The 12718-nt window shown below is 38.4% G+C and overlaps 1 protein-coding gene across 1 annotated transcript; it reads left to right on the forward strand.

The window, feature by feature from the left end:
* The first annotated feature begins 9169 nt into the window (after positions 1-9169).
* Positions 9170-11442, forward strand: LOC130138867 (L-type lectin-domain containing receptor kinase IV.1-like). The gene has a single exon (XM_056314272.1). The coding sequence runs from the start codon at positions 9258-9260 to the stop codon at positions 11262-11264; it is 2007 nt and encodes a 668-aa protein (XP_056170247.1). The 5' UTR covers positions 9170-9257; the 3' UTR covers positions 11265-11442.
* The last annotated feature ends 1276 nt before the right edge of the window (positions 11443-12718 follow it).

Raw genomic sequence — 12718 nt, forward strand, 5'->3', positions numbered from 1 at the left:
CTTCCCAGTCTCTCAAATCAGTATCCGGAGACAAACTGATTATTAACTACAAAATTCCTGAAGCTGAAATTATGAAAGACCAAATCTCTTTTAAAACTCCTTTTCTTCTTGTTAAGAATATCAAACAAAATTTTATTGTAGGATCACCGTTTATCAATTTGCTCCAGCCTTTTAAAGTTTCTGAAAAAGGGATTGAAACAGAAACATTGGGCAAAAGAATATGTTTTGATTTCATTTCAAAACCCCAAACCAGAAATTTGAATACTCTTAAAGAACATTCCATTTCTGAGATTAATTGCATAATCCAAGACAAAGAAACTCATCTTCAGTTTCTTAAAGAAGATCTTGAATACAAAAGGATTGACAAAAATCTTTCGGAAGCAAGTCTTCAGAAAAAGATTTCTGATCTTGAAAATCAAATCAAAGATTCCATATGTTCTAATATTCCTAACGCTTTCTGGTCTCGTAAGTGTCACATAGTTGATCTGCCTTATGAACTAGGTTTTTCGGAAAAAGACATTCCTACCAAAGCTAGACCTTCTCAAATGAATCACGAAGTTCTAAATTTCTGTCAAAAAGAGATACAAGAACTTATTGAGAAAAAGCTTATTAGGAAAAGCCAATCACCTTGGAGTTGCTCTGCTTTCTATGTCAACAAAAATGCTGAACTAGAAAGAGGAGTTTCAAGATTGGTAATAAATTATAAACCTTTGAATACAGCTTTAAAATGGATAAGATATCCAATTCCTAATAAAAAAGATTTGTTAAATAGACTTTATGATGCAAAGATCTTTTCAAAATTTGATATGAAATAGGGCTTCTGGCAAATTCAAATTAGCGAAAAGGATAGGTACAAAACAGTTTTTACCGTTCCTTTTGGTCAATATGAATGGAATGTCATGCCTTTTAGACTGAAAAATGCTCATTCTGAATTCCAAAAGATTATGAATGATATTTTTAATCAGTGTTCTGATTACATTATAGTTTATATAGATGATGTTTTAATATTTTCTACATCCATAGAAAAACATTTTAAACACATCAATCATTTTATCAATATTGTGAAGAAAAATGGTTTAGTAGTTTCACCTACTAAAATATCTCTTTTCAAAACAAAAATTCATTTTTTAGGACATTACATCCATCAAGGAACCATCATACCCATTGAAAGATCAATAATATTTTTTGAAAAATTTCCTGATGAAATCAGAGACAAAAATCAATTGCAAAGGTTTCTAGGAAGTTTGAATTATATTATTGAATTCTTTCCTCGCATCAATATAATTTGTAAACCACTCCATCAGAGGCTAAAAAAAGATCCTCCACCATGGACTCAAATTCATACTGATATTGTAAAACAGATCAAGCGAACTGTTAAGGAAATTCCTTGTTTACATCTTGCTGATCCTTTTGCTTTCAAAATTGTTGAAACTGATGCTTCTGATATTGGTTACGGAGGAATTCTTAAACAATCCAAAGGCAATAAGGAACAAATTGTTTAATTTGTCTCCAAGCATTGGAATGATTGTCAAAAGAACTACTCCACGATTAAAAAGGAGATTCTTGCTATTGTACTTTTTATTTCAAAATTTCAAGGAGATCTTTTGAATCATAAATTTTTACTAAGGATTGATTGCAAATCTGCAAAAGATATTTTGCAGAAAGATGTTCAAAATATTGCTTCTAAACAGATTTTCGCTAGATGGCAAGCCATTTTATCTGTTTTTGATTTCGAAATAGAATTCATAAACAGTTCTTCAAATTCTCTTCCAGATTTTCTCACAAGAGAATTTTTACAGGGAAAATGCCTCCCAAACCGCCCAACAAACCCACAAGGAGAGACAAAGGAAAACAAATTGCAGAACCATCTTCAGAGAAAAAACCCTTCGGCTTAACCAATATCAGGACCTGGCTTCAGGCTGCCCAACAGCCAGCGAATATTACTACCATTTCCAGCCAGGTCAAAAAGGAACCTATTCCTCTTATAGGAAATCCTTCTGACTTTAATAAACTTTCTCAATATGACATAACACAATTATCACAAGAAGAGGCTTTACAGCTTCTCCAACAGGCTTTCAATACATAGCCTCAACCTTCCATGGCGATAGTCAGTCCAGACCCATCTCCCATAGCCACTCAGAAGGCAAAGGGAAAAACAATTTCTAGCGAGGTGGTCATACAGTCTACCCAGGCTACCCAAGCAACCCCTCCAAAATCAAAATTTTTCCATAAAACAATATTTCAAAACATTTGCAATGCTGAAAATGGCTTTTGTAATGCAGATCAGTATATATTTGCCAGAAATATGTTTTCTGAAAAATTATTTTATACCCCTCATGATATTTACAAAACAACAGAATTTATGAAATTTTTTTAGAAGAAACAAAGTCTATAACCTTCAGACATTTTTCTGATAAAGGTCATGTGAATTACTCCACGGCTAGAATTCACAGGGTCATTCACCATTCTCAATGGAAACCTGATCCATTGACCTTGAAAAAATTCAATACGACCGATGCCCTTCCATACAGATCATCCTTCTCATATTTTGACTATCAACAAGCTTGGTAGAACACTTTTTGGAGAAAGAATACCATCATACTTGGCTATTCTTTTTTGAAAACTTTGATATCAAACTCGTTCCATATTCGTTCCTTAGATGGTGGGAACATTTGGGACCAACTGATGAAATTATCCACCCAAAGATTCAACCTGCTTATGAACTTTTCCTTGAAAAATTTACTCCACTTCCATATGAGAAAAACTTTCTCAAACTGATGCTCTTCTTTTATTATTTCGGAGCATCATGGGTTTTGGAATGGTATTTTGATTACAGAAAAGCCATCGAAACTGGCATTCCCATCCTCATAAGGCGATTTAAAGTCAAGTGGTGGGATGGTTTCGAATTCTTTGATAGAGTCACCAAACAAGCTGTTTCAAATTGGCTAATTTCTAGGGGCTCCATCCCCATCAGTTCTGATGATATCACCCCCTTTCTACATGATAAAGGGTTTGTACTTTCTAAATTAGCATCTGCTAAATCCCATTAACAACTAGCAGGAATGCTAAAACAAGCTCTTTCACAAATTGAAGAAATCGGTTCTTCTCAATCTCATCATAGTGGCAATTCCAACGAAGATGACTGCTATGGTATCCCAGGATTTGATCCCATTCCTCACAACTGGGCAAGTGTGAAGGATGAAGAAGAAGAAGAGCCTGAACCGGTGGAAGATCTCTCCAGATTCTCCTAGGAGAAAGGCGCCGAAAGACTCCTGCTGTTTTCATCATTTCTAAGCCGAAAGGAGTCTGTCAGCCTTTTCCTTTTTCAAAATTTTCATAATTATGTCCGATCACTGTTCACTGTAACGCTATGCACTTACTACTATTTGCTACAGTACTGCCTGTGAACTATTTCTACAGGAACCCAGCCTGCTTATATAATCAAACCTCACTCCCTTGAGGGGGTAGAACTTTTTCGGATCCTTTTTCTCAGAATTCCGAACCCCTCCAGCTTCTCCAGATCTCTGCAAACCTTCTCCAAGGGAATAAGAGATCATTCATCTTATAACCTTTTTATAATCTTTCCATGCCCAGTAAGTTTCTGATCCCTGTAAAGATCTTGTCCCATACTTTCAAAATCTTTCAAAAGCTTTTCTAGTTTTCATAGTGTGGAAAATTTTATCGTTCTAGACTACCAATAGTCTAAGTAAAGGGAGAATTTCTACCAAAGAAATTTTTGCTTCTGCACTTGTGTTTTAATATCTACATTATGTAACCTTTCAATACTGTTATTGTAATCTTTCCATATTATTTATATAACAGTCATTTCTAATTTCTTCCATACATTTACATTTACATACCCCACAAACGGCAGGTCGAACCGCCTGTGGTTGGTTTGTACTCTTCTCTGCAATTGTTATATATCCTTACTTCTTCTTATCGTTTTGCCCTTTTCTTTCTAGCTTAACAATACCACCTACATGGTTGGTTTAGAAGTTCTAACAATTCTTCTTCTCGTTCTATATATTGCTTACGGTTTCTTTATTATTTATAATGGTCGCGCTTTTATTTAGTTTTATTTATTTAATAATTTTCTGCATAGAAATTTGCACTTTTATATTAGAATATATTTTCGCTGTTGCTAGGTCTAGAGATATATCTGAAATCTTATATCTCTTTTCCAAATATATTAGATATTTTGAACATTTAGAGCGACGATTAAAAATTACATACGTCTTTGTTGCTCTTTTCTTTTTATTACAATTTCCCAGATTCCTTTCTAATAAACGTAAAAGGTCTAATTAATTATAAATTCTATTCTATTTATAATCCCCAGATCCTAGGCCATTTATGGTATATATTATTAGCTAAATTAAATAGCGGAATTGCTTGAAGCAAAGCAAAGATCCATGATTGCTTTTCGGGAGAAATTATGATAAATCATTATGAAAACAGACATCATAATTATTTTAGGTAAACTGGGATTTAAAAAATTCGGATGGTCATGCATGCAAACGTGATAGTGTATTTATGCAGGATAGCCAGCAATGACTAGATTGTCGCGTCAATAATTTTCGAGCGAAAATTGATCGGAAGGATTACATTGGACTTTTGTGCAAAGATTTATAACTAAATTTGCAAAATTGAAAAATATAAACTGAATTGAAATTCATACAATATGCTTATGATGGATTAGATAATTTTTTCAAAGGTTATGGCATGATCATAGTGGTCATTGTATAGTTCTGTTATACTTAAAATGAGAATGTCTAACGTGGAATCTTGTGAGCGGTGAATTCGCCGATGGATAAACCCGTGACTGTGGGTCCCGACTTGGATGAGGATGTCAATTTTGGCCTTGGTTTGTGGACCATAAAATTGCTAGGTAAAAGTGGGAAATATCAATAAAGAAAAAGAAAAAAGAAAAAGAAAAAGAGATGGCCGTAGAACAGAGGTTGAAAATTCTATGTGGCAGTTGATTAGTCTATTCTTATAAAAATCTTAATAATTTAACCTTTTTTTGGTCGAATTAATAATTGAACGTTGCTTGGAGTAGGTATGAGTCCCTCGAAATTTCATTTCGTTATGTATCTGAGGAACAATTTGGAAGAAGTAAATTCTTTTCTCCGATAACTAGCAAAACTGCACATGTGTGTGTGTTAAAGGAAAGAGGAAAACAAATTAGATTTGCGTGGAGAGAGTGATAAAAATGAAAATTAATTTGGGAAATAAAGTTAAATGGTAGATAGATGAATTTAAATTCAATTTTGGGAAGTAATATATTTTATCTATTTTTTTACACCATATCATCATAACACATCTTAACAATCCGCATGGATCTGACCAAATAAAAAAGAAAAACAATCGACATAACATGTTATGTATTTCTTAGTGATAATTTGAGATTGAAATCAATCATAGAGACGTAAAAATATAATTCATTTATGATATAGAGAACCCCATATACTTATTAAAAGAAACTTTAAAGCTACAGGCTTTGTTTTTTGTTATGGATAATAAGGGTGGGGAGGACAACCAACATAATTAACCTTCTTAGCATCACCATAAGCGTTTCATCCTGTTAAATAAAATTTTGTAAGTTTGCGGTAGCAAAAAACTCAATGATTTCAAATAGTAATTAAAGTTCAGGTGATAAATGACCAATACAATTATTAAATTTGGTTTCAAATCAAAAGCAAATGAATTCTAATATGACTTTGCTAAATTCGAACTACTAATGATGCACAAACAATAGATTGGATAACAAGGAAATTGTATGAAATTTTATTGAATCGGAATAGATAGCTCACATTCTTGAAGCTATGCTTACTCGATTACTAAAACTAAACATGGGGTACTAATGGAGATGACTAGAGTGCGTGAGAAGATAAAAAAAGCTTGGGAAATATAACTAGAATGCTTTTATAAAAAAGATGAATATTGGAATCGGGAAATCTAATGTAATTCAAAATTCAAATTCACACTCAGGTAGAATTAATCTAATTTGATCTGCTACGTATGACCTTTCATCTACATATCTTCCGAGTGAAAAGGTTCCTCTTCAGAGATGACTAGTCTATTGTTGATTGTTATTTTTCCAATCGTTGCTATGATTTCATCATCATCTATCATTGATCCTCTTATGTTTTTAAATGGACCATTCCTTTATGCTTCTGATCTTCATCCGCATTGGTCTCTAACTGTCTTAACTTGTGCACTGCACAATACAAGGTTTGGACCTACTCCAAATTCCCTAGTGACGGTTATTCCCTGGTTGAGGATCTTCCCTAACTCAATATTTAACTTTTGTGCACACTTCGAGTTAATCGATTGTCACCATGTGTCTTGTACTACATTTGAATTCTGCTCATTGGAAACTCATGAGCGGTGAACTCATAGTCATTAGACATTCCATCAATGGGCCTTGTGGGTCAATTGTATTGTCATAATCTAGTTTGGCCCATTAGCTTCTTTATGTTTGGGCTCAAATTTAGGGCTCGGTGTCAACACACATGTTATGGAAAGTTTGGTTTAAACCGAAACTGTTTAGTCCACCCGTAAGTATATGAGACCATCAAAGCAACAAAATATGTTTTCACCATAAAGATATCAGGGCTAATTCTAAAAAAAAGTACCAACTTTACCTTGAGTAACAATTCTGACCGAAACTTCTTTTTATCTCAATAAAAAACACAAACTTTTACTCTAATCACAAATCTGACCCCTGTGACGTGAAAATTTCAAATTGTTCGAGCTAGATTTAAGATTTAAGTGAAAGTTGGTGATTTATTATGAGACAAAAAAAGCTCGGCCTAGAATTGTCATTCAAGGTAAAGTTTGTGCTTTTTTTTTTGAATTAGGCCAAAGATATCATCAATTCTTGGTGTATTGGAAAAAAAAAACTATTGTTTCCCCGTCTGTCACCTTTAAGTACACAAACATGACAATAATACATTCCACAGAGGTTTTCCTCTGTAATCGTGTATGTTCAATTGGCATTAAAATTTAGCAAAGACCAACGCAAATTTGAACCATCTCATTGTGTTCGGAGGCACTTGGATCTACTTTTACTTAAATGTCTAAATCAATAAATTATGGGTCAACTTGAATACTATTATATGCTCACATCACACTCAATCTCCAATATAAGATATTTATAACACAACTCATACGCACACATACATGAACTAATTAAATGGGCTCTCCCTCAATCCAAGTATCATTTTGTTTTACTATTAGGGGTGAACGGTTCTAGGTTCCGTACATGTTCCACATAGGGGGTGCTTGGTTTAGCTTTGGGAAGGGGCTTTGAGCCTCGAAAGCCTCTTCCCAAAATGCTGGAGTGTTTGGTTCAGCATTTGGCCTAGTATTGGCCAAATGCTAGCATTCCAAATGCTGAAAGCCCAAGGTTGGTCCGGACCAGCCTTGGGCTTTTAGCATTCCACGAATGCTACTGTTCGCTCTTTTTTTTTTTTTTTTTTAAAGTTAGGGTTTGAAGCTGCTGTTCTTCTTCGGCGAGGGTGGCCGGCGAGGGCGGCCAGCGAGGGTGAAGGGCCGGCAGAGGTCACCCGGCCTCGGGCGACGCCTGTGCGACCACCAAGCAATGCCGCCGCGGGTCGCTCGACCCGTGCCTTCGCCGCCCGGGTCGCGCGACCTCAGGCGGCCGTCGCTTGGGTCGGGCGACCTTAGGCGACGGCTGCCTGAGTCGCGTGACCCTGGGCGCCGGCCGCCTGAGTCGCGCGACTCAGGCAGCTGCTTGGGTCCCGCGACCCTCGCCTAGGGTCGCTCGACCTCGGGCGATAGCCGCCAGCCCCAGATCTGGCCCGCCGGCGGTCGCCCAACCTCAGGCGACGGCCGCCGGCGGCCCGCCGGCGCCGACTCCGACGATGGGTAATAAGTTAGGTTTTTTTATTCTCAAAGTCCGTTTGCAAAAAAAATTCACCAAACACTATATTTTGGCCAAAGTAGCTTTACAAAATATTTTTACCAAACACCATTTGCATTTCGCCAATGGGCTTTCACCCAAAGGTATTTGCATTCCCCCAAGTAATATTTTCAAAGTTGAACCAAACAGGCCCATAGAACCTGCAACCTATCCGTTTGAACAGATTCCTTATTTTTTGGAATCTAGAACCTATCATACATACCATGGAACCTGGAACCTACTCTGTCCCGTTTCGGGGTTCTGGGGTTGGTTCTAGGGTTTACCCAAGTTCTACCTGTATTATTAATTTAATGATTGCAGTTAAACATTACCTTTTATAACTATCACTTGCTGCTACAATTAACTAACCACAACTTATATTGAGACAAAAAAAAATGAAACATTAACAAAGTAAAAGTCTTAGTCATAAAATGAAAGCTCATACTAGTGGTTCTAGATTATATATTTATCGCACACCATGGAATACCGTAGGATCGTGCAAAAACACAAACCAAGAAAAACACAAAAACTTATTCTAGATTTTAGGTTCTAGGTTTCACCTATCTAGAATCTAGAATCTATCCATTAATATAGGTTCTCCAATTTTTGGAACTTGGAACTTACCCTCTTGAAATCGGACAGGTTCCTACCGGTCCGGTTCTTAGGTTTTAAATTTTATCCTGAAACCATGCTTACCTCTAATTAATATATCAAGTTGGATTTGCATTCATTCAAAAGCTACAATGAGTCCTAAGCCGATTATGTTATATTAATTTCTTTCAAAGCGCACTTAATATCTGAAATGGGATTCTTAGCACGTGCAACTTAATACAGTGAATTTCGGGTCATTGTCGGAGGTGGAATCATGGGCTTTCCGACTCTATGTACTGCATTCTCAGTATTGTAGAAGAGTCATATATGATATTAAACATACTGTTGAAATTTGTGGGGGCATTATCCTTCATCGTACACCATCGGTCATTGACTCATTGATGACCTCTCGAACACGACGAAACATCAACTCACGTTGACGGACGTCTTCGTCTACTTCGGCCATTTGCTGAAATGTCGTCATGGTGTACAGAGACGGGCAAATGACAGAAGAATTTTTAAGTTGTTGATAAGACTCGGAGCAATCAGTTAATCACACGACAGGGTATTCATCATCCGAAAGGCCAGTTGTACGTTTGTTAAGGGTCCACAAGTTGGGACAATGGAATTGACATTACACGAGTTTCGATTCCATGCTGTGCACATCGTTCGGATCATATAGGAACTTCGAATTATCTCACCAGAGTAGTGTGTATTCAGCTCATTTCTTCGGCCTTTGGCCATGTTATTCCTGATTGTTCTGGCGGTTTCTCTCCTGGCAAACATAGCAGCGAGTCATGAAACCGGCGATTTCATGTACAACGGTTTCTGGTCTGCAAATCTGAGCCTCGATGGTTTAGCTGCACTCACTGGCAATGGCCTCCTGAAGTTAACAAATGGGACCAAACAGATGGTGAGTCATGCCTTCTACGCGGACCCCATCACGTTCAAGAATTCATCCGATGGCGCTGTCCACTCGTTCTCCACCACATTCGTCTTCGCTATAATTCCCGAATATGCAGCTCTGGGCGGTCACGGGTTCACCTTCGTGATGGCTCCTCGTCGAGAATTTCCCGGAGCTCGGCCTAGTTATTACTTTGGTCTCTTCAACGAAACAAACGATGGCAAAGCCACGAACCACATTTTTGCGGTGGAGTTTGACACGATTCAAAACAACGAATTCCATGATATCAATGACAACCATGTTGGGATCGATGTCAATGGGCTGGTCTCCGTTAAATCTTCCCCTGCTGGATACACTGAAAACAACATTCAAGGCTTCAGAAACTTGAGTCTGATAAGTGGTAAAGCGATGCAAGTTTGGGTGGATTATGATGGAGTGCATAAACAAATCAGGGTCGCAGTAGCTCCGGTCAATGTCGACAAACCGAACACTCCCCTTTTGTCTCTGTCCTTCAATCTCTCGCCGATCTTCAAGGAGACCATGTACGTTGGGTTCTCTTCCTCAACCGGTACGCTCTTAACTTCTCATTATATCCTCGGATGGAGCCTTAAGGTAAATGGACAAGCTCATAGGCTTGATTTGTCTCAACTTCCTAGATTACCCCATATGAAAAAGAAGCAGAAATCCATTCTTCTCACTACTGGACTTCCTTTCATGTGTTTGTTCTTTCTGTCAATACTAGTCTTTGCTGTGGCTTATGCTATAAGAAAAAGAAGGAAATTCGCAGAGGTTCTCGAGGATTGGGAGCGTGACTACAGTCCGCATAGGTTCAAGTACAAAGATCTCTATGTTGCCACAAAGGGGTTCAGGGATCAGGAGCTATTAGGAGCTGGTGGATTTGGTAGGGTTTATAGAGGGGTATTACCCACCTCAAAAACTGAGATTGCGGTGAAGAGAGTTTCTCATGAATCGAGGCAAGGGATGAGACAGTTCATCGCTGAGATTATTAGTATTGGTCGGCTTCGTCATCGGAACATTGTGACGTTTCTGGGATACTGCCGTCGGAAGGGTGAGCTGCTGTTGGTTTATGACTACATGCCAAATGGAAGCCTAGACAAGTACCTCTATAACCAACCAAAGGTGACCCTCAATTGGAGCCAAAGATTTAAAGTGATCAAAGGTGTTGCGTATGGGCTCTCTTATCTCCATGAAGGATGGGAACAAGTAGTGATTCACAGGGATATCAAAGCTAGCAACATTTTGCTTGATTCAGAACTAAATGGGAGGTTGGGAGATTTCGGGCTTGCAAGGCTATACGATCACGGTACAGATCCTCAAACCACCCATGTGATGGGAACTCTTGGATATCTGGCCCCAGAGAACACTCGAACTGCCAGGGCTACTACGAGCACGGATGTTTTCGCGTTTGGGGCGTTTTTGCTTGAGGTTGCTTGTGGTAGAAGGCCCATCGAGGCTCGGGAGGAGGAGGACGTGATATTGGTGGACTGGGTGTTTTCTTGCTGGGAAAAGGGTAACATTCTAGAGGCAAGAGATCCAAATTTAGGGGTAGACTTTGTGGCGAAGGAGGTGGAGCTAGTGCTGCAACTCGGATTGTTGTGCTCCCATTCTGAGCCAACTGCGAGACCAAGCATGCGTTATGTAGTGCAGTACTTGGAAGGGGATCTCGCAATGCAGGAGTTATCATCCCTTGGTATTTCAAAAAGTGGATTGACATTTGCATATCATGAAGGTTTTAGTAATTCTATTATGTCTTATCCGTCTTCCACAGACAAGGCATTTTCACAGACATCTGTCGCAGATTCTCTCCTCTCTGGTGGAAGATGAGTCTTAAGCTTGTTATATAAATCAAAAGCACATTTCATAGATAAAAGTAAATGTCAAATTAGTGTTCTTATGCGTCAAGTATTCGTAGTTTACGACTCTGCGAGTATATGGGAACTGTAATTTAAGATTCTATGGATCGAACCAATTTCTGAAGTATATTCTTCCATGTTCTTGGGAATGTCCACATTAGCGGATTTCTCCAGCTTCTGAATATGTTCTTCGTGATTGATCTGGCGGGTTTCTCCCCCGGCAAACTTTGTACTAGCTCACGATGCCAGCAATTTTAACGTCTCCGGTCGGCCAATCTCAGCCTATACGGTTTAGCTGCATTCATTGGCAATGGCCTCCTAAAAGTAACCATCGCAACCAAACAGAAGCAGAGTCATTGTGACGGCCCAAGCCAAGCGGTGGAGCGTGGGGAGGAGGGATGGCGGTGCGTCCGTGCCACTACCCCGGACGTGCGCAGGGAAGTGGGGTACCTCTCTAGTCCCACATCGCATAGGGAGGGAGCCTTAGACTTGCTTATAAGGCTTGAGGAGCCTTAACTTAATATGACGGGTTTTAAATCCGTGAGGGTTTCGGCCCAAAGTGGACAATATCGTGCTAAGGTGGGGCCTCGGGGCGTTACAATCATGCCTTCTACCCTGACCCAATCATGTTCAAGAACTCGTCCAGTGGATCTGTCTACTCTTTCTCCTCAACGTTCATCTTCAATGTGATTTAGGAGCATCCACCTCTGTGTGGTTACTAGTTCGCTTTTAGCTCATGATAGAGAATTTGACACAATCCAAAACCTTGAATTTCGTTAAATCAATGATTACCACGTTGGAATAAAATCTGTCCCTGCAGGATATAATTTAAGTCCCGGTGGGATCTTCACAAACTAGAGCCTGATGACTGGTGAAGCTATGCGAGTTCTGGTAGGCTTATGAAGGTGCGCAAAAGCAAATCAATGTCATATTAGCACCTAGCAATGTTCAGAAACCGAAGACTCCCCTTTTATCTCTTTCCATTGATCTCTTGCCGATCATCATGGAGACACTGTTGTTGAGAAAATCTCCTACTATGTTTTGAAGATTGACAAAAAAATCCGTAAGTTTCTATTGAATCTGACTTGAATGATTTCAAACAATATTCATGGAAAAACATTTGTTAAGATTCTGGCTCTGAGTATTCGCAGACTTCATCCATATTTGTCAAGGATATTCTTAAAGTAACATGGAGAATCCTTCAGAGATTGCACATGTATCAAGGAATTTTCTGATCTTGAGACTCTCCATAATCAGATTTAAGAAGAACTCAGACTACTATATGTGTTTCTATAACCTTATCAAACTCAACAAATAACATATACACATATTGTAACGGCTAGTGATTTGGTTTAGATTTCTTTTTTAGAAATTATTGATCTTCAACGTATTATAGATTGCTTTACAAATGATCTATTTCAAAAG

This window comes from Syzygium oleosum, unplaced genomic scaffold, assembly GCF_021117445.2.
Source record: "Syzygium oleosum isolate NSW1041296 unplaced genomic scaffold, Sole_v2.1 Sole_v2.09, whole genome shotgun sequence".
In the NCBI taxonomy this organism is placed as follows: domain Eukaryota; kingdom Viridiplantae; phylum Streptophyta; class Magnoliopsida; order Myrtales; family Myrtaceae; genus Syzygium; species Syzygium oleosum.